Genomic DNA, 23,308 nt, shown 5'->3' on the forward strand with positions numbered 1-23,308 from the left:
CAGTTCAGACCCCCAAACCCAGCCCAAGCCTGGGTCAGACATCCCATGCCACCTGGGTTTTTGGCCACACTGAACCCCCTGGTTCAGCCTCTCCCTCTCCACCCTGCCAGCTTCCTGTATGCAGGGCATTCTCTGAGGTGTCTAGCTCACTGCCAAGTCCCCCAGGGCCCAGCACACAGAACGAACGAGTGAACCAAGGGGAGAAGCATTTACTGAGGTCGCCCTGTGCACATCCTGATTCTGGTGCTGGGCGTGCAAACCTGGGGAGGCAGAAAGCTCCCGGCTGGCGAGTGGAGAGGGAAGGCCTTGTGTTTATTTAGGATTGACTCCAAGGTGGGTTTGGTTTTTCCAGTTATATCACTTCCCAGCTCAGTGATAAAGAACCCACCTGCCAATGTAAGAGACTTGGGCTCAATCCCTGGGTCCGATCCCTGGGTCAGGAGGATCCCTTGGAGAAGGAAATGGCACTCCAATCCAGTATTCTTGCCTGGGAAAGCCCATGGACAGAGAAGCCTGGCGGGCTACAGTCCACGGAGTTGCAAAGAGTTGGACACGACTGAGTGACGGAGCATGCAGGCGCGCACCAGGGCAGGTTGAAGAGAAGATTGACAAGGCGGCTTTGAATGTTTTCCTCTGCCCACCCCTCCCCTCTCCTTCCCCGGTGACCCCTCTACCCCTCTGGCCTCCAAACCTTGGCTCACTCACGCCTTCTCTGGCGTACCTGGTAGATGCTTCCGTGGCTCCATCCTTCTCCCCCGACTTGTAGCACTCATCACCATGGTAATTAAATAACTGTGTCGCGTTGATTAATGTAAGGTCTGCCTCCCAGCCAGCCTCCATGGGAGGGAGGGACCATGTCCCTTGGGCATGAGTGAGCGAATGAAGGCGTGATAGATAATGCCGGTGTGTCTCAGGGAAAGGAGTGGCTCAGGCCAGGCCTGACCCCTGGACAGGCGGGACAGAAGCCACCGAAGGGGATGCCCCCCTCACACCTCCCAGGGTGGGCCCCACGTGGAGGAGGTGGGCAGCAGCTGCTGACCTGCCCTGTCCTGCAGGGAGGCGGGGACTGCCCAGAGATGAGCTTGGGGGCCATCAAGGCTGCCGTGGAGGTGGCCAACCCCGGCTCCTTCATCTACGTCTTCTCGGACGCCCGTGCCAAGGACTACCACAAGAAGGACGAAGTGCTGCAGCTCCTGCAGCTCAAACAGTCGCAGGTGAGCTACCAGTAGGGGCTCCAGGGGCCGCTGGGGTCTCTAAGGGTAGCCTCGAGCCCCCGCCGGGAGAGCGGAGCTGGGGCTTCTCCTGCACAGCCTGGGTTCCAGTTCCCACCAGCCGTGCCGGCCAGCCCACTGGTGGAGCCGGGCTGCAGAGTCCAAGTGTGTTCTCATGCTCTGGCCCCGCCCTCCAGGCTCACGCCTCCCTGGCGGGGGCCCGCTTTTGATACAGACCACACCACTCCTCCACTCCCTTCACGCCCCATCCGAGTCTGGGCAATCCATCTTCCTCCTGGCGTCTCCTCTGCTCCCTGTCACGTCATTCTTCACCCATTGTCTCAGGGTCTGGAAGATGCGTTGGGGCTTTGGCTCCTGGCTGTCACGGCGAGTGGTGGGCGAGGCGGGGTGGGGGGTGCAGGGAGGAATCCCTGGGGAAGACCTCAAGAGCTGGGACTCCTCTCTGGACGGGAGAACTCCTCTGTCCTCTCATCTAGAAGAAATGCGGGTTCTCCACGGTTCTTCTAGCTCTGCGGCATCCGGGGGCCACTTGGAGCAGAGTCAGTTTCACTCCCTCCCTTGTAGATTTCATAACGGCTCCTACTGTATTCCTGGCCCTGTGACAGACACGTGACCTGCATCGGTCCTGACCCCTACAGGGCGGGAACTCTCATCATTCCCATTTCACAAGTGTATCACCCGAGCCAAGAGAGATGACAGGGCTTCCTCCAGTCACTCCCTCCTGGTCTGGCCTCCCCCTCCCCACTCCATTCATACCTGAAGGTGCTGAGGACACCATGAGGCCATCTGTCTTCTAGGTGGTCTTCGTGCTGACGGGGGACTGTGGTGACCGCACCCACCCTGGCTACCTGGCCTACGAGGAGATCGCCGCCAGCAGCTCCGGGCAGGTGTTCCACCTGGACAAGCAGCAGGTGACCGAGGTGAGCCTGCCCCGACATGCCGCATCCCTGGGCGGCTCTGCCCGTCGGCTGGCTTCCAGGAGCAGTGCTGAGTGCTCACCTCACAGCAGGAGGCCTGGTGCTCAGGGCTTTTTGACACCGTCTTGTAGAACCCTCTCAATCACCCCCAAAGCAGGCGCTGCAGGTTCCTCAGTTTTGCCAGTAAAAAAGCCTGGGGCCTGAAGGAATATCCTGAGTTTTAAACCCGGGATCCCCAGCAAGTCCACGCGGGCACGATGAATCTAGCAAAGCTCGGCAGAGTAGGGATGTTAAGGGGAGCTTCTCCCCAGAGTCGAGGAGCCCGGGGGTGGCTGGAGGATCACCAGGGCCATCAGATTCAGGCGGTGTTGCTGGGACAGCAAGCCATGCCTGGGGACTTGGCAGGGAGGGGCTTGCTTGACACTGTGGCCCAACATGCAGGGCCACCGACGGCCCAGCTGAGCAGGTGTTTGTGTCCGGGTCTAGGTCTTGGAGCAGGTGCCCCCTCCCTCCCTTCCAGGCTCCGTCAGTTGCTCAGATCTCTCCCAGCTCTCCCTCTGCCCTGCACGTCCATTCCTCCCCAGGAGCCAGAGGCATCCTTCCAGTGGCATGCTGGTAAATGTTTCACGATCATCTCTCTCTGGAAGGAACAAGAATGCCCATTTCCCTGGTGTAAATGCTCCTGCTTGGGCTGGTTTCAAGCTGCTGTCGTAAAGTCATAGAGCATGGGAAGTGATGCTCACAATCTGCCCTCTTGAGCCTGTGTGAGCCAGCTCCTACATCCCACCAGATCCTCTAAGACAAATCCAACCAACATGTTCCTCCCCCGTATGCCCTGGGGAAGGTCCAGACACTGATCTGAGTTCTGCCTCTCCAAGCCCATTGCCTGTCTTTTCCCCCTTGCCTGCTGCTGCCTCTCTGCTCATTCTTCCATGCCCTGAGTCTTTTCTACCTCAGGGCCTTTGCTCGTGCGGCTTGTTTTTCCAGCTCCTCCTCCCCAGGCTCCTCATCTTTCCAGTCTAAGCGGAATCACGCCTTCCTCGATTTTTGTCAAGATTAATTCTCCTTTCATATCCCCTCGAAGCTCCCTGGGGGGCTTTATATAATCATAATTTTACAACCGTGTGATTATTTAATGCCGTTAGGCTGTGAGATCCCCGAGGGCAGGGCCCTTAAGGTCCCATTTACGGCTGTGTCCTCAGCACCTGGCGCAGCCTCCAGCGTGGAGCAGGTGCTTGGTCAGTTGATGGACACAGACACCTGGTGGATCGATGACGTGGGGTCCCTCGGGCTGGAGGAATGGGATAATGGGAGGAACAGCATCTCTGAGGCCACCGCGGCGCGGCTTCCAGCCAGCCCGCGTGTTGTATATTTATGTCTCCAGGGCCGTGTTTAGGTTAGCGCCTTGGCTCCCTGTTGACAGATGGCGTTTATGGTTCTTTGCGACACGCCAGTATTTATTTCTTTTGGCATGTCAGTCTGCTCTGGCACCGAGCCGCCCAAGCGAGGGTGGGAAGCATTTCAGAGTGGAGTGATGGCTTGGTCCTTGTTTGGGGGTGCACTTTATCTGGGCAGTTGCTCGGGAACTGGGTTCCTGCCAGCGGCAAGTCAGACTCCAGGCAGTAGGTGAGCTGGTGGAGGACGGCTTGCTCAGGTATGGGGCTAAACTCTCCGAGTCTCTCACTCAGGGCATGGAACCTGGGGCGAGCCCCTGGCTCCTGGCCTTGGTTCCAGCCTTCTGCTGTGGGAGCCTGGCTGAGCAGCACTTGTCTGATGTACTGGAATCTCCAATGGCCAGGACTGGTTGCCCCTGGGTAGGGGCCTGGGTCCCTCCCCTCCCTGGAAAGAGCACCATCATCTGTCAGCTTCTTGCCTTGTACCTGGCCCCTTCCAGACGTCCCCAGACATTAGGCAGTGGTTACCACCAACCTCCACCCCCAGGAGAGAGGGAACAGTGCCTTTGCCTAGCTAGAAGCTGCCAAAGCGCCCACACCCTGCCTGTGTTTGTCCTTTGACCTTTTCCGAGCATGTCCGGTGTGCCAGGAGTAGCACACCTTGCACTCACCCTTCTCTTTGTTCATTGAGCACCCACTACACGCCGGGGCAGCTTTAGCTGTGGGGCGCCGAGAGATCACCCATCAAGCTTAGATCTCACGCTTTCAGGCATTTAACTTTCTCTGCCTTTGAGATTCTGGAGTAATGAAAGGAAGGTGAAGATCCTCTCCCCGCTGGCAGAGGTCTTTTGGAGCTTTTGCCATCCTTTGATGGCCAGTGGGGGTGGGCATTAACCAGGGGAAATGTGAACTGATCCCTCAGACAGTGAGGGTGGGAGGGGGAGGGAAGGTGGAATTAACAGGTGAGGAGACACAGGCCCTGGAGGTGACCCCGTCCTGGATCCTTCGCCGGGTCACATCTGGCTTCAGACCCCACCCTAGCTCTGCCACCTGTCTGCTGTGTGACCTTGAGCATGGCACTTAACCTCTCTGGGCCTCTGTTTCCTCATGTTCACAGTTGGGTCATGAGGCCCCTGCCTGGAGCGATGGTGGCAAGGGTGGGAGGAAGACCCACCCTTGGGAGGGAGCCCTGAATGAGAGTTAGTGGTGGCCACGGGAACTCCAGCCTCGTGCTTCGATAGGGAGTGCAGAATACACACTCCCAGGGGTCCAGGGAGCCCCTCTCAAGATTAAGAGCTCTCTCGGGATAAGGTTCTCAGGAAGGTAGAGCCTGGGGACAGTGCCCCGTAATGCCCAGTTGGCAGAGGCCCTCAATTTTCTGATTCGTGGCTCTTGAGGTCCATTCAGTGACACCCTCCCCCACCCCTGCCTCACTGCCCCAGCTTCCTCAGCCTCTCTGTCTATCAGATGTCCGGGAGGAGCCTTGGTTGGGGGGGTGGTGGTGGTGGTGATTTATCTGCCATGAAGGGCTGAGCAGCAACCATCTGGCTGGGGTAGCAGCGCCAGATTCTCTCATTCCTTCCCCATCAGCGACAGAGAGATGAGCCCCAGCGCACTGCTGGCTCCCAGGCCCCCTGGTCCTGCTGACATCTGGAAGTCATTACCTTCGCAAATAAACATTAAGCCTGCTTGATGAAGCCTCTCTGCTCAGGAGTGTCCCTAGATTCCTCTCTGAGCCCCAGAGCCATTGCTGGGTCCAGCAGGCTTTGCCCCCAGGCCCGGGCCTGCAGGGGTCTGGCCTTGCTGTGGGCCAGAGGGTCTGCACTCGCAGCTCCGGAGCGGTGATGTGTTACAGGGCAGCCCTTGTGGGTGGGCTGCCGCCTGATGGGGTCGCTGGCCTTCTGGCCCACCTCAGCCCTCTCCCCGTGGCGTGGTTCGGTAGCCCGAACTCTTGGGCATCTTCTCTCCATCAAAACATCCTAGAAAGAGCTTGTCATGGCAGTTGCAACACAGTAGCGGGTGTGGGACGCGTCTGGGTAATTGTCAAATGGGGCTGCCACCACCTCCGGCCAGCTTTGCTCAGTTATGATTTCCTCCTGACCCCTGACAAGGCCTGGCCCCCGGGGAGGGGACAGTGGTCACAGGGCTGTTGCTTTGCTGTGGGGGAGCTGCCTCACTTGGCCAGCTGCTGTCCGCCTTTCTAGCCTTGGCTGCTATGTCCTGTCCACCCCCGCATGGACGAATAACCTTGCCCTCATTTCTTAACCCAAACAGGTGGGATCTTTTTAAAAGAAATATTATTTAGAAAGTCAGGCAAAAACAGAAGAATGAAGTAGCTCCAAATATAAAAACAGAAGAGTTTCAGAACACAGGATTCTTGTCCCGTGATAACCGAAATCCTGCTGTAAAAGCTAGCCACATGTGTTTCAGCTCGGTCTCATCAAAATGTAGTCATTTTCCAAATCTCGAGCAATTCTTCCAATTCCCTTCTGTTTCCTTTCTCGTCCATGGAAGATCACGCGGTAGGCAGAGCTGAAGGACTGTGATTTAGAGCAAGGATGGCCAATATGTAGCATGCCAGACACCACTTTCTAATTCCATATCCATGGCAGACATTGCTAATCAATTATAGGCCTTTTTCTAATTGAGTCCGAATGTGGCTTCGCATTTCTCCAAATGGCGTTCTAAGAAGTCACTTCCAGTTGATTAGAGCTGACAAGCGACAGGATAGCACTATGGTTGCTCAGGTATATTAAAAGTCGTACTTGTAAAGATATACTCATTCCTTTTAGACGATTTTTACTTAAAAATTTTCTATGAGAAGTGTCAAAGATATTGAAAAGTAAAAAAAAAAAAAAAGTACTATCTATATTTAGCAATTCACATTTTTGTTCCAGCTGCTACATCTCTCTCTCTTTCTACACTTTTTGTTGAATCATGACACCTTATCCATAAATAATGCAGTGTGGATTAAAAAAAATAGACTCTAGCATAACCCATAGTATCACCTAATATAATGACTAGTACTTTGCAAGTATCATCTGATGCCAAGTCCATATTCAAATTTCTCTCTTTGTCCTCAAGATGTTAAATCAGGTTTTAATCAAGGGCTGTGCATTTTATGAGGTTGTTATGTCTGTTAAGTTTCCTTAAATCTGGAGGGGATCCATCCTTTTTCACGCCACTAACTTGTTGGAGAGGCGCTGATGATACAATGTCCTGTGTTCTGGATTCATCTGATTGTTTCCTTATGGTGTCACTAACTTGTTCGTTTCTCCTCCTCTTGTTCCTTTACTCCCTCTAAACTGGAAAGTGAAAGTGTTAGTCACTCAGTCGTGTCCGACTCTCTGCGACCCCATGAACTGTAGCCCATCAGGCTCCTCTGTCCATGGAATTCTCCAGGCAAGAATACTAGAGTGGGTTGCCATTCCCTCCTCCAGATCTTCCTAACCCAGGAATTGAACCCGGGTCTCCTGCACTCCAGGCAGATTCTTTACCGTCCGAGCCTGGAAGGCAGCTTTAAATGACTAGTCAGGTGGAGGCTGACCTTTGTGGCAGAAGTATGTCGTCCTTGGTGCTCTCTGTGTGTTTTCTATTGCATCACACCTGGAGGAAAATAATGTCTGATTGTCCCCATTACTGATGACCAGTTTGGTTGGTTAAAGTGGTGACAGCCAGCTCTCTGCATTGCAAGCCTTTGTTTTTTCCTTTCTGACCCAAGGGGTCGGTGGGGTCACTCTAGGGCTCTAGTTCCCCAGGAGCTTTTCATCTCATGGTTTTAGCATTCACTGAGGATGCTTGCCTGAAACAATTATTTTATTAGGAGGTTGCAAAATGATGATTTCCTAATTGCATCATTCCTTCCACATTTGTTAATGGGCGTTCTCCCATGAAGAAGAGCTTTTGCTTCTCCAAAGGGGTGATTTGGTTCCTCTGAAGTCACAATTCCCACTGAAAAAATAGGGATCGCACTTCTTTCTCTTTAATTAAGAATTTGCTTTTATTGGTGGCAAATGAGGTTTTATTGTTTTGAATTTTGATTTTATTTTTTGAGTATTTTTGTGGCACCTAGATGACATGGTGCTTCCCCAGTGGCTCAGATGATAAAGAATAAGCCTGCAATGCAGGAGACCCGGGTTTGGTCCCTGGGTCAGGAAGATCCCCTGGAAAAGGGAATGGCTATCCACACCAGTATTCTTGCCTGGAAAATTCCATGGACAGAGGAGCCTGGCAGGCTATGGTCCACAGGGTTACAAAGAGTCAGAGAGGACTGAGTGACTAACCTTAGATTGTATAATTCAGTGTGGTTTGATTGATTTATTATAGTCATTATTCTTTTGGAGGCTCAAAGTCTCCCAAATTTAGCCAACAGGCTAAATTTATGCTGTTTCCCGTATCCTTCTGATATATCTCCATTAGTCTTGATTTTTGCCTTGCCACATAGCTTGCAGGATCTTAGATCCCCGACTAGGGATTGAACTTGTGTCCTCAGCTGTGAAAACGCAGAGCCCTAACCACTGGACCACCAGGGAATTCCCTGTCCCCATTAGTCTTTGAGACCTTCTTTGCTTTATGAAATTACCAGTAGTCCTAAGCTTTCCTTGTATATTGTCTGCCTCAGACCTGAAATCAGCCATTTCTCCAAGGAACTCTGGTGGAAAACAGTAGTTAGAAACCACTGGGTTCTGAATTCACTTGGAATAAATTTATATTTAAAGAATATCTGTGCAGCTCTCTCTTGGCCGTAAGAGAAAAATCTTGGTTGAGATTTCCTTCCTTGCTTTATCCTACAAGAGACATAAAATGGTTTCACAACCACAATATGGCTAGTTCTGATTGTTATTGTTGTTGTTCAGTTGCTAAGTCATATCTGACTCTTTGTGACCCAATGGACTGCAGCACGCCAGGCTTCCTTCCCTGTCCTTCACTGTCTCCCGGAGTTTGCTCAAATTTATGTCTATTGAGTCAGTGATGCCATCTAACCATCTCATCCTCTGTCACCCCCTTCTCATCCTGCCCTCAGTCTTTCCCAGCATCAGGGCCTTTTCCAGTGAGTTGGCTCTTTGCATCAGGTGGCCAAAATATTACAGCTTCAGCTTTAGAATCAGTCCTTCCAATGAATATTCATGGTTGATTTCCTTTAGGATTGACTGGTTTGATCTCCTTGCAGTCCAAGGGACTTCAAGAGTCTTCTCCAGCACCACAATTCAAAAGCATCAGTTCTTCAGCATTCAGCCTTCTTAATGGTCCAGCTCTCACATCCATACCTGACTACTGGGAAAACCATAGCTTTGACTATATGGACCTTGTTGGCTAAGTGATGTCTCTGCTTTTGAATATGCTGTCTAGGTTTGTCATAACTTTCCTTCCAAGGAGCAAGCGTCTTTTAATTTCATGGCTGCAGTCACCGTCCACAGTGATTTTGGAGACCAAGAAAATGAAATGTCCCTGCTTCCAGTTTTTCCCCTTCTATTTGCCATGAAGTGATGGGACTGGATTCCATGATGTTCGTTTTTTGAACATTGAGTTTTAAGCCAGGTTTTTCACTCTCCTCTTTCACCTTCATCAAGAGGCTCCTTAGTCCCTCTTCACGGGAGACGTAAAACGATTTCACAATCACAATACAACTAGTTCTGCCAACTGCTAACTACTAAATAAAGGTTTCTTTGCCTTTCTTTTTTTGTCCTCAGGGTGCCCCTCACTGAGAAAGCACAGTGGAAACCCTCGGTTTCTGATTTACTTGGAGCTAATCCTTCTCCTCATACTGGGGTTATGGCATCAATTTGTTGTACAGTCAGTTCATGTTTCATTTTGATTCTGTTTTAGGGTTTGCACAATGTGCTTTTTGACATAACTTGGCTTGAAAAGAGGTGCTTCAAAACTGCAGAGGTTCCCACCTCCCTCTTTTTTGGTTTTCTTACTGGAACCTGGGTGGCTCAGCTATTGCTAAAAAGGAGGTGTGAGCTGGGGTAGGGGGCAGGTGGAGTTGAGCATTTGTGAGGTGAGCTTGAGGACCCTGTTCAAAAGGTGTGTGCCCTGCTGTGTCACACACAGCGAGCAGATGCCCTGAACCCCTTACCCTTCACAGCTCCTGAGCCTGGAACATGACAGAGGGTGTCTGCCCACATGGGGCTCCCAGGCCAAGAGAGGTGATGAGTGTGAAACTAACCAGGAGTTGGTTGCTAAGGAAGGAGCAGGAATTTCTGCAAAGAGAAGAGCATTTTGCGGTGGAAGGAGCTGCCCTGGGGGGCATGGGATGGGGGTCCAGCCCAGCAAGCATGGGGGCGTCAGGAGCATCATGATCTTGGGTCAGGCTGAACGGGTGAACCAGAGACCGCAGGGACTTAGAGGTCGTGGTGAGTCTTGGAGAAACAAGATAATTTTGTGCTTAGTAGAGGCCATCTTGGGCTTCCAGGTGGCGCTAGTGGTAAAGAACCCGCCTGCCATTGCAGGAGACATAAGAGACGCAGGTCGGATCCCTGGGTCAGGAAGGCCCCCTGGAGGAGGGCATGGCAACCCGCTCCAGTATTCTTGTCTGGGAAATGCTATGGACAGAGGAGCCCAGTGGGCTATAGTCCACAGGGTCGCAAAGAGTGCGCCACAACTGAAACGACTTAGCAGGCAGGCAGAGACCATCTTAGACCGGGTCCAGGGCTGTTAACATGGGGTCCATGCACGTAGGGGGATGGTCTTTGAGACCCTCCTGAAATCATACTCTAAATGTGTGCCTAACTAGTATGATGTTCTGGAGAGTTATCTGTCACCTGATTTTTCAATGGGACTTGTCCAAAGCATAAGACTTTAGTATTTTTTATTTTAATTTAATTTTTTGGGTCATGCCACACAAAAAGGGGATTGTGGGATCTAAGTTCCCTGACCAGGGATGGAATCCCAGACCTCAGCTGTCAAACCATGGAGTCCTAACCAGTGGACTGCCAGGGAATTCCCCAAATGTAAGAATAAGCAATTGTACAACCAAGGATATTAGATTTCTCAGTGTTGTGATAAGGGTCAGGAGGAGACTGTCCGCTTAAAGACATGGTCCTACTTAGAGAGCATGGTGCCTGGTGGGGGTTGTGGTCTGAGGGCCCTTGGGCAGGGATGGTGAACCGCGTTGCCATGGGGGACATCCCAGACTTCCAGGGTGCATCGGTGTGTAGGAAGCACCAGGAGGGCTTCCTGGAGGAAGTGATGGCTGTCATAGACATTGGCCATGTGACAAAGGAGGGGCGTCATCCCAGCAGAGGGGTGCCCTCTGCTCCTTCCATCTGAGCTGAGTCCTCTGGATGCCTTCGTTCAGGTGTCACAGCTCTGAGACCACAGGCCAAGAGGGAAGTGTTGTGTGAATCAGGTCCAGTGTAGGGCAGAGGGGACTGTGATGGCCTCAAGTGACCTGGAAAGCCTGCATGCTGCCTAAAACTCACCAGGGGACCAGACACTGCATGCAGCTGGCAGCCTGCTGGGACCCACCTCTGGTGTGCCAGACACAAGCAAGGCATCACGGGCGCCTGCTGGTGTCACCTCTCGCTCATGCCTCCCAGGTGCTGAAATGGGTGGAGTCAGCCATCCAGGCCTCCAAGGTGCACCTGCTGTCCACAGACCACGAAGAGGGCGGTGAGCACACGTGGAAGATCCCCTTCGACCCCAGCCTGAAGGAGGTCACCATCTCCCTGAGTGGCCCAGGGCCTGAGATCGAAGTCCGAGACCCGCTGGGTATGTGCACCCTGGGGCTGGCCTCCTCCTTGGCCCTGAGACTGAAATAAAAGTCCAGGATGGGACAGAGAGGAGGCCGGGAGATTTTGGACATAAGACTCCAGGAGCACTGAGGGTAAGGGAGATGCCGAGTGGAAGGCAGAGAGGGTGTCTGCAGTGGGTGAGGATGCAGGGAGGCCATTAGCAGCCCAGTGAGGGGAATTAGAATGATGACCATCCCTGGGGCTGCCAGATTCACGTGGCGTCTTCCCTGTGTTCTCTCTTCACTGGCCTGGAGAGTCGGCAGGGCAAGAATTAGTGGCACAGTGTAGAGATGGGAAGGGGGGAGCTCTGGGAGGTGGGGTGACTTGTCAGGGTCATCTAGGTTCCATACGATTTGGACCCAGCTGCCTGGTGCTGCAGTGCTCCAAGGATGTCCTGAGTACTCTGGCCCAGCGGCCAGAGGTACAGCCAGAACCTAGGGAGGGATGAAGATGGAGAGCTGGAGGAAGGAGAGGCCTGGGTACCCCCAAAGGCCTCTTGTCAGTTCCTCTAGGAAGCCCGAGGCTGGTGTTGGAGGGCTGTGGGTTCCTGGGGATGAGGAGGGGGGCTCTGTCAACCCCAGAAAAGGGTCGGGGGCTGACCAGGTCTTGGGGCTTCCACAGGGAGGATCCTGCAGAGGGATGACGGCCTCAACGTGCTCCTCAGCATCCCTGACTCTGCCAAGGTCGTGGCCTTTAAGCCTGAGCATCCCGGGCTGTGGTCCATCAAGGTAGGAGGACTTGACATCATCTTCCTCTTGCCTGGGCCCTCGGAAGCCTGGAACCCTGGGAAGCTGAGGGTTGGAGTGTGAGCAGTGATGGGCATATCAATAGAAGTAGAGGGGCAAGATCAGAGGAGGAGTATTCTGCTTTGTGCCAGTGAGAGAAGTGGAGTGGTTTCGAGTTAGTGAGGGAACTTCAAAGAAGGACTTGGAGAAACCACCCAGGTGTCCAGAGGTGGGCAATGGGGTTGGTTCGTGGTTCAGGACCCTGTCCTTTGAAGAGTGCACAGAAGAGGCTAGGGTGACCTTGGGCTCAGAGGCACAGGACTGGCAGGGGAGCAGAGTCTGTTCTAACCTGCCAGGGGCTGGGGGCCTGGGACTGGGGGCAGGGCTCCTGGCCAAGCACCCTGGGATGGGGCGGGTTGCTGTCTCGGAAGCACATGGTTTTAGCTGATCAGCAAACAGTTATGGAGCCCCTACTGGGCACTGGGCTTCCCTGGTGGCTCACTAGTTAGGAACCTGCCTGCCAAGCAGGAGACTTGGAAGACGCAGGTTCAGTCCCTGTGTGGGGACGATCCCCTGGAGAAGGAAATGGCAACCCACTCCAGTATTCTTGTCTGGGAAATGCTATGGATAGAGGAGCCCAGTGGGCTATAGTCCATGGGGTTGCAAAACGTCAAACACGACTAAGCGACTAAACCAACAGCAACTGGGTGCCAGGCACAGTGCTGGGCGCCGTGGGCACTGCTGTTCTTCAGGTTCTGAGCGTCTTTGGGCCGAGAACTCTCATGCCAATGGGGAAGGCAAGGCAGGGGTTGGGGGACCCGTGGGTGTTGGGGGTGGGGAGCAGGAACGACAGGGCTGCTTAGAGAGTCCCGCTCAGGCAGTGCCGTGGCTGGACTCTTCCTCTCCCGTGGGGGGAGCATCGTGCTGGGTCCCCAGGGAGCAGGTGAGTTACCCACAAGTCTGCAAAGGCGGGAGAATTCCAGCTGCTGACTCCAGGCCGGGTCAGGTCAGCCACCTCCCACCTGGAGCTGAGGGCCTGGGGTCAGACACCTGGGTGACACAAGCCTGGGCCTGGGCTAGGTCTACAGCAGCGGCCGCCATTCGGTCAGGATCACGGGCATCAGCAACATCGACTTCCGAGCTGGCTTCTCCACTCAGCCCTCCCTGGACCTCAACCACACCATTGAGTGGCCCCTGCAAGGTATGGTGCTCCGGGCCCTGGGGTGATGCAAGGCCACCTTCTGCAGGGGTAGGGCTCACCGTTGGGAAGTTGGGGGGGTGCAGTTCCAGGGGGCAGCCATGAGCCTGTGACTATGGAGCGGGCTTGCAGGGGTTGGTCCAGCCCCTCTCTCACATCGCAGTGAATGCACCCAGGGCTAGCACCTTCTCTTTGGGTTCCAGCCAGGGTGACCCTGGGACCGTTTACTTTTAGAACTTCCTTCCTGTCCCTCAAGGCCTCCACGAGCTCAGGCTGTCCCCCTAACCCTCCTTTCCCTTTCTCTTTGTCAAGATTTGTCTGTCTAGAGCCCCACTTCTTCCAGTGAACATCAGGCTGTTGTTGTTCAGGGGCTAAGTCGTGTCCAACTCTTTGCGACCCCATGAACTGCAGCACATCAGGCTTCCCTGTCCCTTATTAACTCCTGGAGTTTTCTCAAACTCATGTCCATTGAGTCAGTGATGCCATCCAATCATCTCATCCTCTGTCACCCCCTTCTCCTCCTGTCTTCAATCTTTCCCAGTATCAGGGCTCAGAAATATGGTCTCTTGCCATGGGGCCATTTGGAGGGTTTTGCTGGGACCAGCTGAACAGAGAGATGGGAGGGACTAGGCCAGAGCATATTAAAAAGCAGAGACATCACTTTGCTGACAAAGGTCCATATAGTCAAAAATATGGTTTTCCCAGTAGTCATGTATGGAAGTGAGAGTTGGGCCATAAAAAAGGCTGATCACCAAAGAATTTATTCTCTCAAATTGTGATGCTGGAGAAGACTCTTGAGAGTCCCTTGGATGCAAGGAGGCCAAACCAGTCACTCCTAAAGGAAATCAACCCTGAATATTCACTGGAAGGACTGATGCTGAAGCTCCAATACTTTGCCCACCTAATGTGAAGAACCAACTCATTGGAAAAGACTCTGGTGCTGGGAAAGATTGAGAGCAGGAGCAGGAGGGGGTGACAGAGGATGAGATGGGTGGATGGCATCACTGACTCAGTGGACACGAGTTTGAGAAAACTCTGGGAGACAGCGAAGGACAGGGAAGCCTGGCTTACTGCAGTCCATGGGATCTCAAAGAGTGGGACTCAGGGACTGAATAAGAACAAGGCCAGGTCAAGATAACTCTGGACCACTGAATAATGACCCCAAAATGGTGTGTTCTGGGTCCTTAGAGCTTTCTTTTGAGTCTGTATATCCTCTAAAGTTTTTCATTCTTGTCAGCCCTCGTGGGTGTCCCTGCCAGGACCCGCAGTGATATCTTCAAAATGAAAAGTGGGCTGCTTGTTCATTCTGTGTTTGTGTTTGCCAATAGCAGGGAGGTGGGAGGGAGGCAGAGAAACTTAACTCCTATTCTAAAGCCAAGAGAGATGAGAAATCCCTGAACTGAAGTGAAGTGATATGGGGGTGGCGGGGGAGAGTTTGAAAGCAGAGTGGTCCTCAGGGACAGTCCCCAGTGGGAGAGGGTGACGGGGGCCATATGTGACCTTCTTTGGTTTCTGCTTTTGATAAAGATGTGGCTCCATCCAAGGCATTTTTTAAAAGTGAGAAAAACAGCAGGGCCATCACAAATGATAAATAATGATTGGCACTTGACCCCAGGGCACCGGGGAGTGGGGGAGGCTGCAGGGAACTGAACAGTGGGGGCCTGGCCACAGGAGCAGCTGCAGTGCCTTTGGCTGGTTGTTGCAACATGGGAAGGAAGCCCAGCCCTGACATGCTTGATTTTTCAAAGAAATCTGGACTTCTAGATTTGTACATGCCCTTTCTAGACTGCTTGACTTTTTTTTTCAAAAGATGGAAGGCGTTTCATGGATCACGTCTACCACATCCTTTGGTTCCCAGTTTATGATCAGAGAGAGAGAGAGAGAGAGAGAGAGAGAAAGAATAGCTATCTGAAAAGGGAGAGACCTAACAGTTTCCAAATCAACTTAGAAGATTATGAAACCCAAGTCCAGTTCTGGCTTTCCTGAGATAGTGTGGAAAGTACACTTCCAATGAGATGGGAAGGAAACCACAGGAAAGCCCACCAGGAGTCAGCATTCCCAAACTGGGGTGTGCATGTCACCTCGGCCTGTCCCAGAGCCTGTCGGCTGACAGCCAACACCAGAGTTAAGCAGGGGATGGGAGGGTGCCCCTTCTCAGTTCTGCTCCGTGAGCACCCCAGTCTGCAGGGCAGAGGTGACGCAATCATGGGAAGCCATGGGTTGGAGGAGAGCGGTGTTTCAGGACCACGGACAGTAGCAACCCCCCTTTTCTCCTTGTCCCACCCAGCATTCCTTGGCCCGGGGAAGAGAAGGTGAGGGAATGGGTGAAGGCGGACAAAGCAGGCTGGGTCCCTAACAATGGCCCTGGGGTGGGGCCCCTGCTTGGGGAGCCTCGTGGAGCCCAGCACAGATCCCAGCACCTCCTTCCCTGCCCTTTCCTCTGCAGGCGTGCCCATCTCCCTGGTGATCAACTCCACGGGCCTGCGGGTACCCGGCCGCCTGGACTCAGTGGAGCTCTCACACAGCTCAGGGCGGTCCCTCCTGACTTTGCCCACGCAGCCCCTCTCCAATGGGTCAACCCACCAGCTGTGGGGTGGGCCGCCCTTCCACAGCCCCCAGGAGCGTTTCTACCTCAAGGTGAAGGGCAAGGATCATGAGGGAAACCCTCTCCTCCGTGTCTCCGGAGTTTCCTACCGTGGGGTGACTCCAGGTGAGTAATTGACTCCTACCGCCCCCAGCTCCCTGGCTCCCTTGGAGGCTCATTAATCCCTAAAAGGCTTTCCTGATTCAGTTAGATTAGGAAATGTTTATTCATTAAACTGCAGGCTCTGCAATACATTATGCCGAATACTGAGATGCTTCAGATGTAATTTTCAGCTCTAGGGTTTACTGCAAAGTCATCTATGCATCCATAAATCCATCCATGCATCTATCCATCCATCCATCCACCTGTGCATTCAACATTCATTTTGTATCGGTCATGGTTCTAGAAACTGTAGACACAACAGTGGGCAAGTTAGTGAATAGAAGTATGCCCTTGCATAATCATAATTACTATCATTGTCATAACGATGGTAACACTAACCTAATCACCATTTTGAGCACGTCTCATGAGACAATCCTGGGCCAAGCACTTGCCATACATTTGTTCATTAAGTGCTCATACCAGTTCTTCCCCCCCCACCCCTCCTGGTCTAAAGGGTTTCTTTTTATAATCTCTTGCATGCTCCTTGCAAAATCTGTCTTTTCAAACCTTTTAGTTTGAAATGATCTTGAAGAAGTAAAGCGTGAAGTGTTAGTCGCTCAGTTGTATCCAGCTCGCTGCTACCCCATGGACCGTGGCCCACCAGGCTCCTCTGTCCATGGAATTCTCCAGTCAAGAATACCAGAGTGGGTTCCCATTCTCTTCTCCAGGGGTTCTTTCTGGCCTAGGGATTGAACCTTGGTCTTCTGCATTGCAGGCAGATTCTTGACTGTCTGAGCCACCAGGGAAGCCCAAGGTTACCATAATAGTAATAAATTTCTTCATTTACCTTCTCCTGTATTAACATCTTTCTTTTCCATTTTTTAAAATTGAAGTTTAATTGCTTCACAACGCAGTGTTAGTTTCTGCTATCCAACAACAGGAATCAGCTATATGTATACATGCGTCCCCTCCCCCTTGAGCGTCCTTCCCACCCCACCCCACCCCCACCCCTCTAGGTCTTCACAGAGCACTGAGCTGACCTCCCTGTGTTCTTACACCCAGTTCTGAGATGTGTCTCCATTGTATTGCTGGGAAACTGACACCACTGACTTCACAGGGCTGCTCAGAGGATTGCATAAGCTAATGTACATAACAGGACAGCTCTCAGATGCTCAGAGGTTGTACCCAGTATGTAGGAACCATGAACCACGCCCCTCCATGTGGCTGCTGGCACTGTGATGTCACTGTAGGCACAAGTCACCTTGTGCCCCCCACCTTTGGTCGTGTTGTGCTGTTTCCCACGTGTGTGGCTTTTGCAAGTTTCTCGTGTGTCCCAGAGGTCTCGGCATCCAGGCTGGAGGCTCCCAGAGGGCAGGGTGGCATCTTTGGCTTTCCAGATCTGCCTCTGGTCCTGGGGAGTGGGGTCTGAGTTCACTGGGCACCAGCCTCCTTTCTGGGCTTGCTTCCCTCCTCCTGCCCACTTCCCACTGTGCTGGTAGTGACCCAGGAGGAGCTCAGAGGTGGATGACACTGACATCCAACATCAGTAGTGCTCGGGCTTTCAGACTCCCCTGGCCACTTCACTTAGGGATGCAGAGAGGGTGCTGAGATGCCCGTGGTGAGGTGGGGGACTTTGAGGACCTGAATGGGGCAGGGCATCGCAGGGCTAGGGCCTTGGGACCCCTTCCTTCAGTCTCCTGGCCTCCACCCCCTGGCTGCGGTCCCTCGGGCTCCTCCTACCTCAGCTTTTGCAGCCTTCAGGAGGATTTTCAGGCAGGACTCTCAGCAGGGGGACTAAAGCAGCCTCTATCTCTCTCTCTTTTCTCAGATGGCTCCCAGAGCTGGGAAGTTAAGTTCTGGCTTTTTGTCTCCGTGTCAGCTCTAGATCAAAGGATGGGGGTGGAGTGGGGGAAGGGTGTGGTTTGGCAGGGGATGGGTGGTTTGCTGGCCCCCACCACCACCTTCCAGGTCTGGAAGGCTGGGAGTTTGATTGGGAGCAAGACACTGGGCTTGGAGATATGTGGGGTGGTGGGGTCCCTGGGCTTCTTTCAGCTCAGGGAAGAGGGAGCCAGAGGCTTCCAGTGTGTGGGGGTGAGCCGTGGCTGCCGCGCGCACAGCTGAGGACGTGGCTGGATGGTCCGACACCCCTCTCCCTTGGGACGTGGCAGGGAGCCCGTAACATGATGTCACCACCGCCCTCCCACCCCCGGCGCTGTGCTCGGAGGAGGTCTGGCCCATTGTCTCACCCTCGGAGCATCTCTGGGATGGATGAGGGAGAGGGCAGCACAAGGGTTCCCCACAAGCCTGCGATCGCCCAGCAAGGCACAGACGGCCCAAGACTGACCCTGTGGGTCAGTTCTCAGACATTTCCCCTGAAGCGACTCAAAGAGCCAAGGAAAGACTATGTGCCACCCCAAGGCCAGGGTCAGGCAGGAGGAGGCAGTGGTGTCTCTGATGGGGGTCCCCAGAGGCTCATCCGAAGCTGTGAGATTGCATGGAAATCTCTTATTTTATCTTGAAAATGCGTGTGGACTCTGTATTCACAGCCATGCTCCAACTAGGCTGATTTTTAAATAATAATAAAAAAGGCTTCCCGCCCACAGATTGTGAGTAAAACTGACCCTGCAGGAGGGGCGAGTGATGCACAGCCCTCCCCAGGCCCCTGGAGAGTCCCATCTGGGGAGCATTTCATCAGATCTGAGGGCCGGTTTGACTTCTCTGTCTCCCACACAATTGGCACGATGGAGGCACAAGCCACAAAACCCCCACGAGTCTTCATGGAAGGAGCTGGCCCTGCCACGTGCGTGTGCCAAGGGCTTCCCACTCACCACCTCTCACCAGCAGCTCACCACAACTCGATGAGGTCACTAATGCCATTAACCCATTTTACAGAGGTGAAAACTGAGGCTTAGGGAGGTAAGGCCCCCTGTTCTCGGCGGCCACTGGATGGTGAAGCCAGAGACTGAAGCCCTGACTTCTGGCCCCTGAGTTATCCTTGTGGGTCTCTGTGTTGCTAGGTGTGTCGAGGGCAGGCTGACGGGTGGAGGGCAGGGAGGAATCCTGAGTGCTGGCCCTTGCCCACAGGTGCCCCCCTGGTCAGCATGCCCCCCAGGATCCATGGCTACCTCCACCAGCCCCTGCAGATCTCCTGTTCTGTGCACAGTGCCCTCCCCTTCCGGCTACAGCTGCGGCGGGACGGAGCCAGGCTGGGGGAGGAGAGACGCTTTCGGTGAGTGGCTCAGGGCTGCCCGCTGTCCTCAGTCCCAGGGCTCCTGGGGACTTGATGCCCTGGAGGGACCTAGGAGGTGGTGGCTGGCACACCTGGGACCTTGGTCGTCTTGCTGGGCACCTCCCAGCTTGGCCAGGGTTGGGGGAGAGTGGGTCCCTGAGGCTCCCACCACTGCTGGGCCATCACTCCTTGGAGGAGCCATAGGCCTTCCTCAGATTCTGAAAACTCAACCCGTGAAGGTCGGGTTCTGTGCTGGTCAGTGCAGGAAGGACCCTCTGAGACCTTCCCTCCTATGGTTGGAAGCCCGGGGCTCAGAGAGGGGGAGGGCCTTTCTCAGAGTCACACAGGATATCATTGGGATTTGCACGTCCTTAGCTGCCTGTCTCTTCTTGCCAAGCCTCTGAGAGGTTTGGGGGCTTCTTTCTGGTCAAGATTCAAGGGGCCAAGCCCCTGTCCGGAAGCCTGGATGAGGCCGGGGCACCCTCACGGGGGCAGTGCAGTTGTGCGTCGCCAGCTGCCCTGTGTTTGCAGGGATTCAGGGAACAGCAGCTGGGAGATTCCACGGGCCTCCAAGGCTGAAGAAGGCACGTATGAGTGCACGGCAGTCAGCCGCGCTGGGACCGGACGAGCGAGGACTCGGATCGTCGTCACAGGTCTGTCCCCTTGCGCCCGTCCTGACTCTCCCCTGTAGGATTCCCTCCCAGGCTCTCTCCATCTGTGAGTGAGTGTGCCAGCCAGCTGCTGGGGACCGTCCGTCATCCGGAGCCTGACGCCCACATTGCACCTGTGTGCTGGCCTCCGGTTTCGTGGGGACTGTCTGCCCCACGAGTGGCCTGTGGTTGCAGGAAGGTTAAGAACACCTGCTCGGGCTCTGCCTCCCGGTCCCCAGCCTCAATCCCACCCTTGACTTCTTGGTCAGCCCCCAGGCCCTCACATGGGCCACCGTCCACCTTGTCCCCAACCCTTATGCCTCCAGGTCCTGCCACCATGGCAGCATCGAACTCAGGAAGGTTGGAAAAGCCACAGGTCCTCTTACAATGAAATTGGCTTTATTTTTAAAATAATGAGCCTCAGCTGCCTTGATGGGCTTTCCTAGTGGCTCAGTGGTAAAGAATCCGCCTGCCAATGCAGGAGACATAGGTTCAATCCCTGGGTTGGGAAGATCCCCTGGAGGAGAAAATGGCAACCCACTCCAGTATTCTTGCCTGGAAAAATCCCATGGACAGAAGAGCCTGGCAGGCTATAGTCCATGAGGTCACAAAAAAGCCGGACACAATCAGAGAGTGGCATGGTCTCTGAGCTGTCACTTCTTAATGGTTTTTTCTTACTGAGAGTGTGAGTTTCTAAGCTCTTTCTTCTTTGGGGGCAGTGGCCTTACTTAGTCCACATTTGGCTGCTGTTTATACAGAGAATAGCTCTGTACTTGTTACCCTTTTCCAGTTGAGGGTGATTTCCAAGACTTTATCCACCAGTGTGGAATTATTGGGGCTTCCCAGGTGGCTCAGTGGTAAAGAATCTGTCTGCCAATGCAGGATAAACTGATTCAATCTATGGGTTGGGAAGATCCCCTGGAGAAGAAAATGGCAACCCACTCCAGTATTCTTGCCTGGGAAATCCCATGGACAGAGGAGCCTGGCGGGCTACAGTCCATGAGGTCACAAAAAAGCCAGGCACTATTTAGTGACTGAGCATGTACACTCGTGGAATTATTGCCTCGAAGGGTGTGAAGTGTGGGTTGTTTATTTATTTTAGTCATTACATCGCGTCTGACTCTGAAACCCCATGGATTGGAGCCCGCCAGGCTCCTCAGTCCATGGGATTTTCCAGGCAAGAATACTGGAGTGGGTTGCCATTTCCTTCTCTAGGGGATCTTCCCGACCCAGGGACTGAACCTGTGTCTTCTGCGTTGGCAGGCGGATTCTTTACCACTGAGCCACTGGGAAAGCCCCGAAGAATGGGCTAACTTCTGCTAAATTTTGCCTTTGGCTGTTGTATGGAAATCAGGCATGCATGCATGCATACACACACACACACACAGCCCCCGGGCGGGTGTGAGATGGCCGTGCGGTGGCATCGTCCGGGCATGGTGAGCAGATGCTGGTGAGCTTCTCTGCTGGGGAGAGACAGTAGTCTGGACACCACCAGGGTCTGCAGGATGTCCCCCTCCCCATGCCAACCCCTCGGTGCCTCCTGTGCTCTTGTTCCTGCAGACCCCCCGCCGCAGCTGGTCCCTGTCCCCAATGTGACCGTGTCCCCTGGAGAGACCGCCATCCTGTCCTGCCTGGTCCTGAGTGAGGCCCCCTACAACCTGACCTGGGTCCGGGACTGGCGAGTCCTGTCAGCCTCGACGGGCAGAGTCACCCAGCTGGCCGACTTATCCCTGGAGATCAAGAACACCACCCCCAGCGATGGCGGGCGGTACCAGTGCATGGCCAGCAACTCCAATGGAGTCACGAGGGCATCCGTCTGGCTCCTGGTGCGAGGTGAGGCTGCTCACTACCTAGCATTTCTCCAGGAGCCCATCCGGCCATCCCTTTGCTCAGACATCAGCTCCAGCAGGCAGCATCCGCCCTTCCAGAGATTTCTCAGCCTTCGGAGTAAGAGGATTCTGTAGCCTCCCAGCCTAAGTGTAGTGGTTCAGCACTGTTGGGAAGTTCATCTTCATATCTAGCCTCAATTTCTACTGCTGTCAGCCAAGCCAGTTTCACTGTGTCCTGTCCTCTTTCTGGGCCATTGAGCACATCCATTGTCCAGCCCTCTCGATATGCAGGACAGAGATGGGACACCGGAAACTTCTGGAAGCCCAAAAATCAGATGTGCTCAGCAGGGTTTGGGTAGCACCGACCAGCGGGGGGTGGAGAAGGCAGTGAGAGGAAACATGTCCAGAGGGTTAGTGCCTGGATTAGGTACTCACCTGGGATTTAGGTCCACAGGATTTAGACGGATCCTGTTTCTCTAGGGAACTGTCTCCCCTAAGTGTAAAAGTGAGTGTGTTGGAACAAATTTCACTCTTGTGCCAGTGACTCGATTGGCTGCTTAGAGTGTGTTGAGAAAGATTCTGAGGCCATATCGAGGCTGCTGGTATAGGAGGGGCTCAGCTCAGAGCAGAATTTCAGGGAGCTCAAGGTTCCCACCAGGGGCTATTGGGAACTCAGGTCCCCGTGTGGCCTGGGGATGTGCCTGGGGGATGCCTGGTCAACCCTGGTTCCCCGAGAAGCTGCTCTCAAGGATGCAGGTCCCTCGGGGCCCTTCTTTCCTGTGTCTCCGCTGTCTGTGGCCACGGGGAGGAGCAGGGGGCCCAGGGCTGGGTACCTGGGACAACACGGCTGCTCTGACAAGCTCCTGCCTACCTGTCCACTCTTTGAACTCCAGAGGCCCCGCAGGTCAGCATCCACACCAGGTCACAGCGCTTCTCCCAGGGCATGGAGGTGAGGGTCCACTGCTCAGCCTCCGGATACCCTGCACCCCGCATCTCCTGGAGCCGCGAGGGTCGCGCCCTGCAGGAGGACAGCAGGTGAGGGCCTCAGGGACCTCTCTGGGCCTCAGTCTTCTTAACTGTAGCAAATGGGGGAGTGGCATTTGCCCTGCCTTCTTCCTGATGATTTGAGACTCAGGAGCAAGATCACTGGGGAAACATAGCGACGCCTCATGTGGGCTTTGGAGTCAGGCGTTCCAGCCGCAGAATCCGGCAGACCTGTGCTTGCATTCTGCCTCTGCCATTCAGGCTGTGTGCCCCTGGGCAGGTCACCTTACCTTTCTGAGCCCGATGAATAAAAAAGGAACATAAAAAGTGATGAACCCACAGCCTGGCACAGAGCAGGCAGTCAGTGTAAAATGGTGTCTCCAGTAATGTTGTTAATTAATCTGCTTTTAATAATGACTGGGGCAACCCCATGTGACCCAACCTAACTGGTCCCTTCCTGTTGAACACGTTTCGTGGCACGACTCCAGAGTCCGCGTGGATGCCCAGGGAACCCTGATCATTCAGGGGGTGGCCCCAGAGGATGCTGGGAGTTACAGCTGCCAGGCTGCTAATGAGATTGGCAGAGATGAAGAGACAGTCACCCTCTACTATACAGGTATGTGGGTCAAGGGCATCTGCAGAAGAGGGTCCCTGGTCCTGTCTCCCCGAACCCCTCCCTTTCTACCTGTGTGGCAGACACTGGGATACAATAGTGAACACAGGGTCCC

The 23,308-nt window shown here is 54.0% G+C and overlaps 1 protein-coding gene across 1 annotated transcript in view; it reads left to right on the forward strand.

Annotated features, from left to right (window-relative positions):
* HMCN2 (hemicentin 2) overlaps positions 1 to 23,308 on the forward strand; it is a 173,956-nt gene that overhangs the window by 24,198 nt on the left and 126,450 nt on the right. The window contains exons 3-13 of the mRNA XM_018055981.1: positions 1,056 to 1,214; positions 2,030 to 2,152; positions 11,085 to 11,256; positions 11,901 to 12,007; positions 13,085 to 13,205; positions 15,649 to 15,912; positions 18,973 to 19,117; positions 19,649 to 19,770; positions 21,328 to 21,600; positions 22,490 to 22,631; positions 23,069 to 23,196. Of these exons, the coding sequence (XP_017911470.1) occupies positions 1,056 to 1,214; positions 2,030 to 2,152; positions 11,085 to 11,256; positions 11,901 to 12,007; positions 13,085 to 13,205; positions 15,649 to 15,912; positions 18,973 to 19,117; positions 19,649 to 19,770; positions 21,328 to 21,600; positions 22,490 to 22,631; positions 23,069 to 23,196 (1,756 nt within the window). The remainder of the gene's footprint in view (positions 1 to 1,055; positions 1,215 to 2,029; positions 2,153 to 11,084; positions 11,257 to 11,900; positions 12,008 to 13,084; positions 13,206 to 15,648; positions 15,913 to 18,972; positions 19,118 to 19,648; positions 19,771 to 21,327; positions 21,601 to 22,489; positions 22,632 to 23,068; positions 23,197 to 23,308) is intronic.

The sequence above is a fragment of the Capra hircus genome, chromosome 11, assembly GCF_001704415.2.
Source record: "Capra hircus breed San Clemente chromosome 11, ASM170441v1, whole genome shotgun sequence".
NCBI classification, from domain to species: Eukaryota; Metazoa; Chordata; class Mammalia; order Artiodactyla; family Bovidae; genus Capra; species Capra hircus.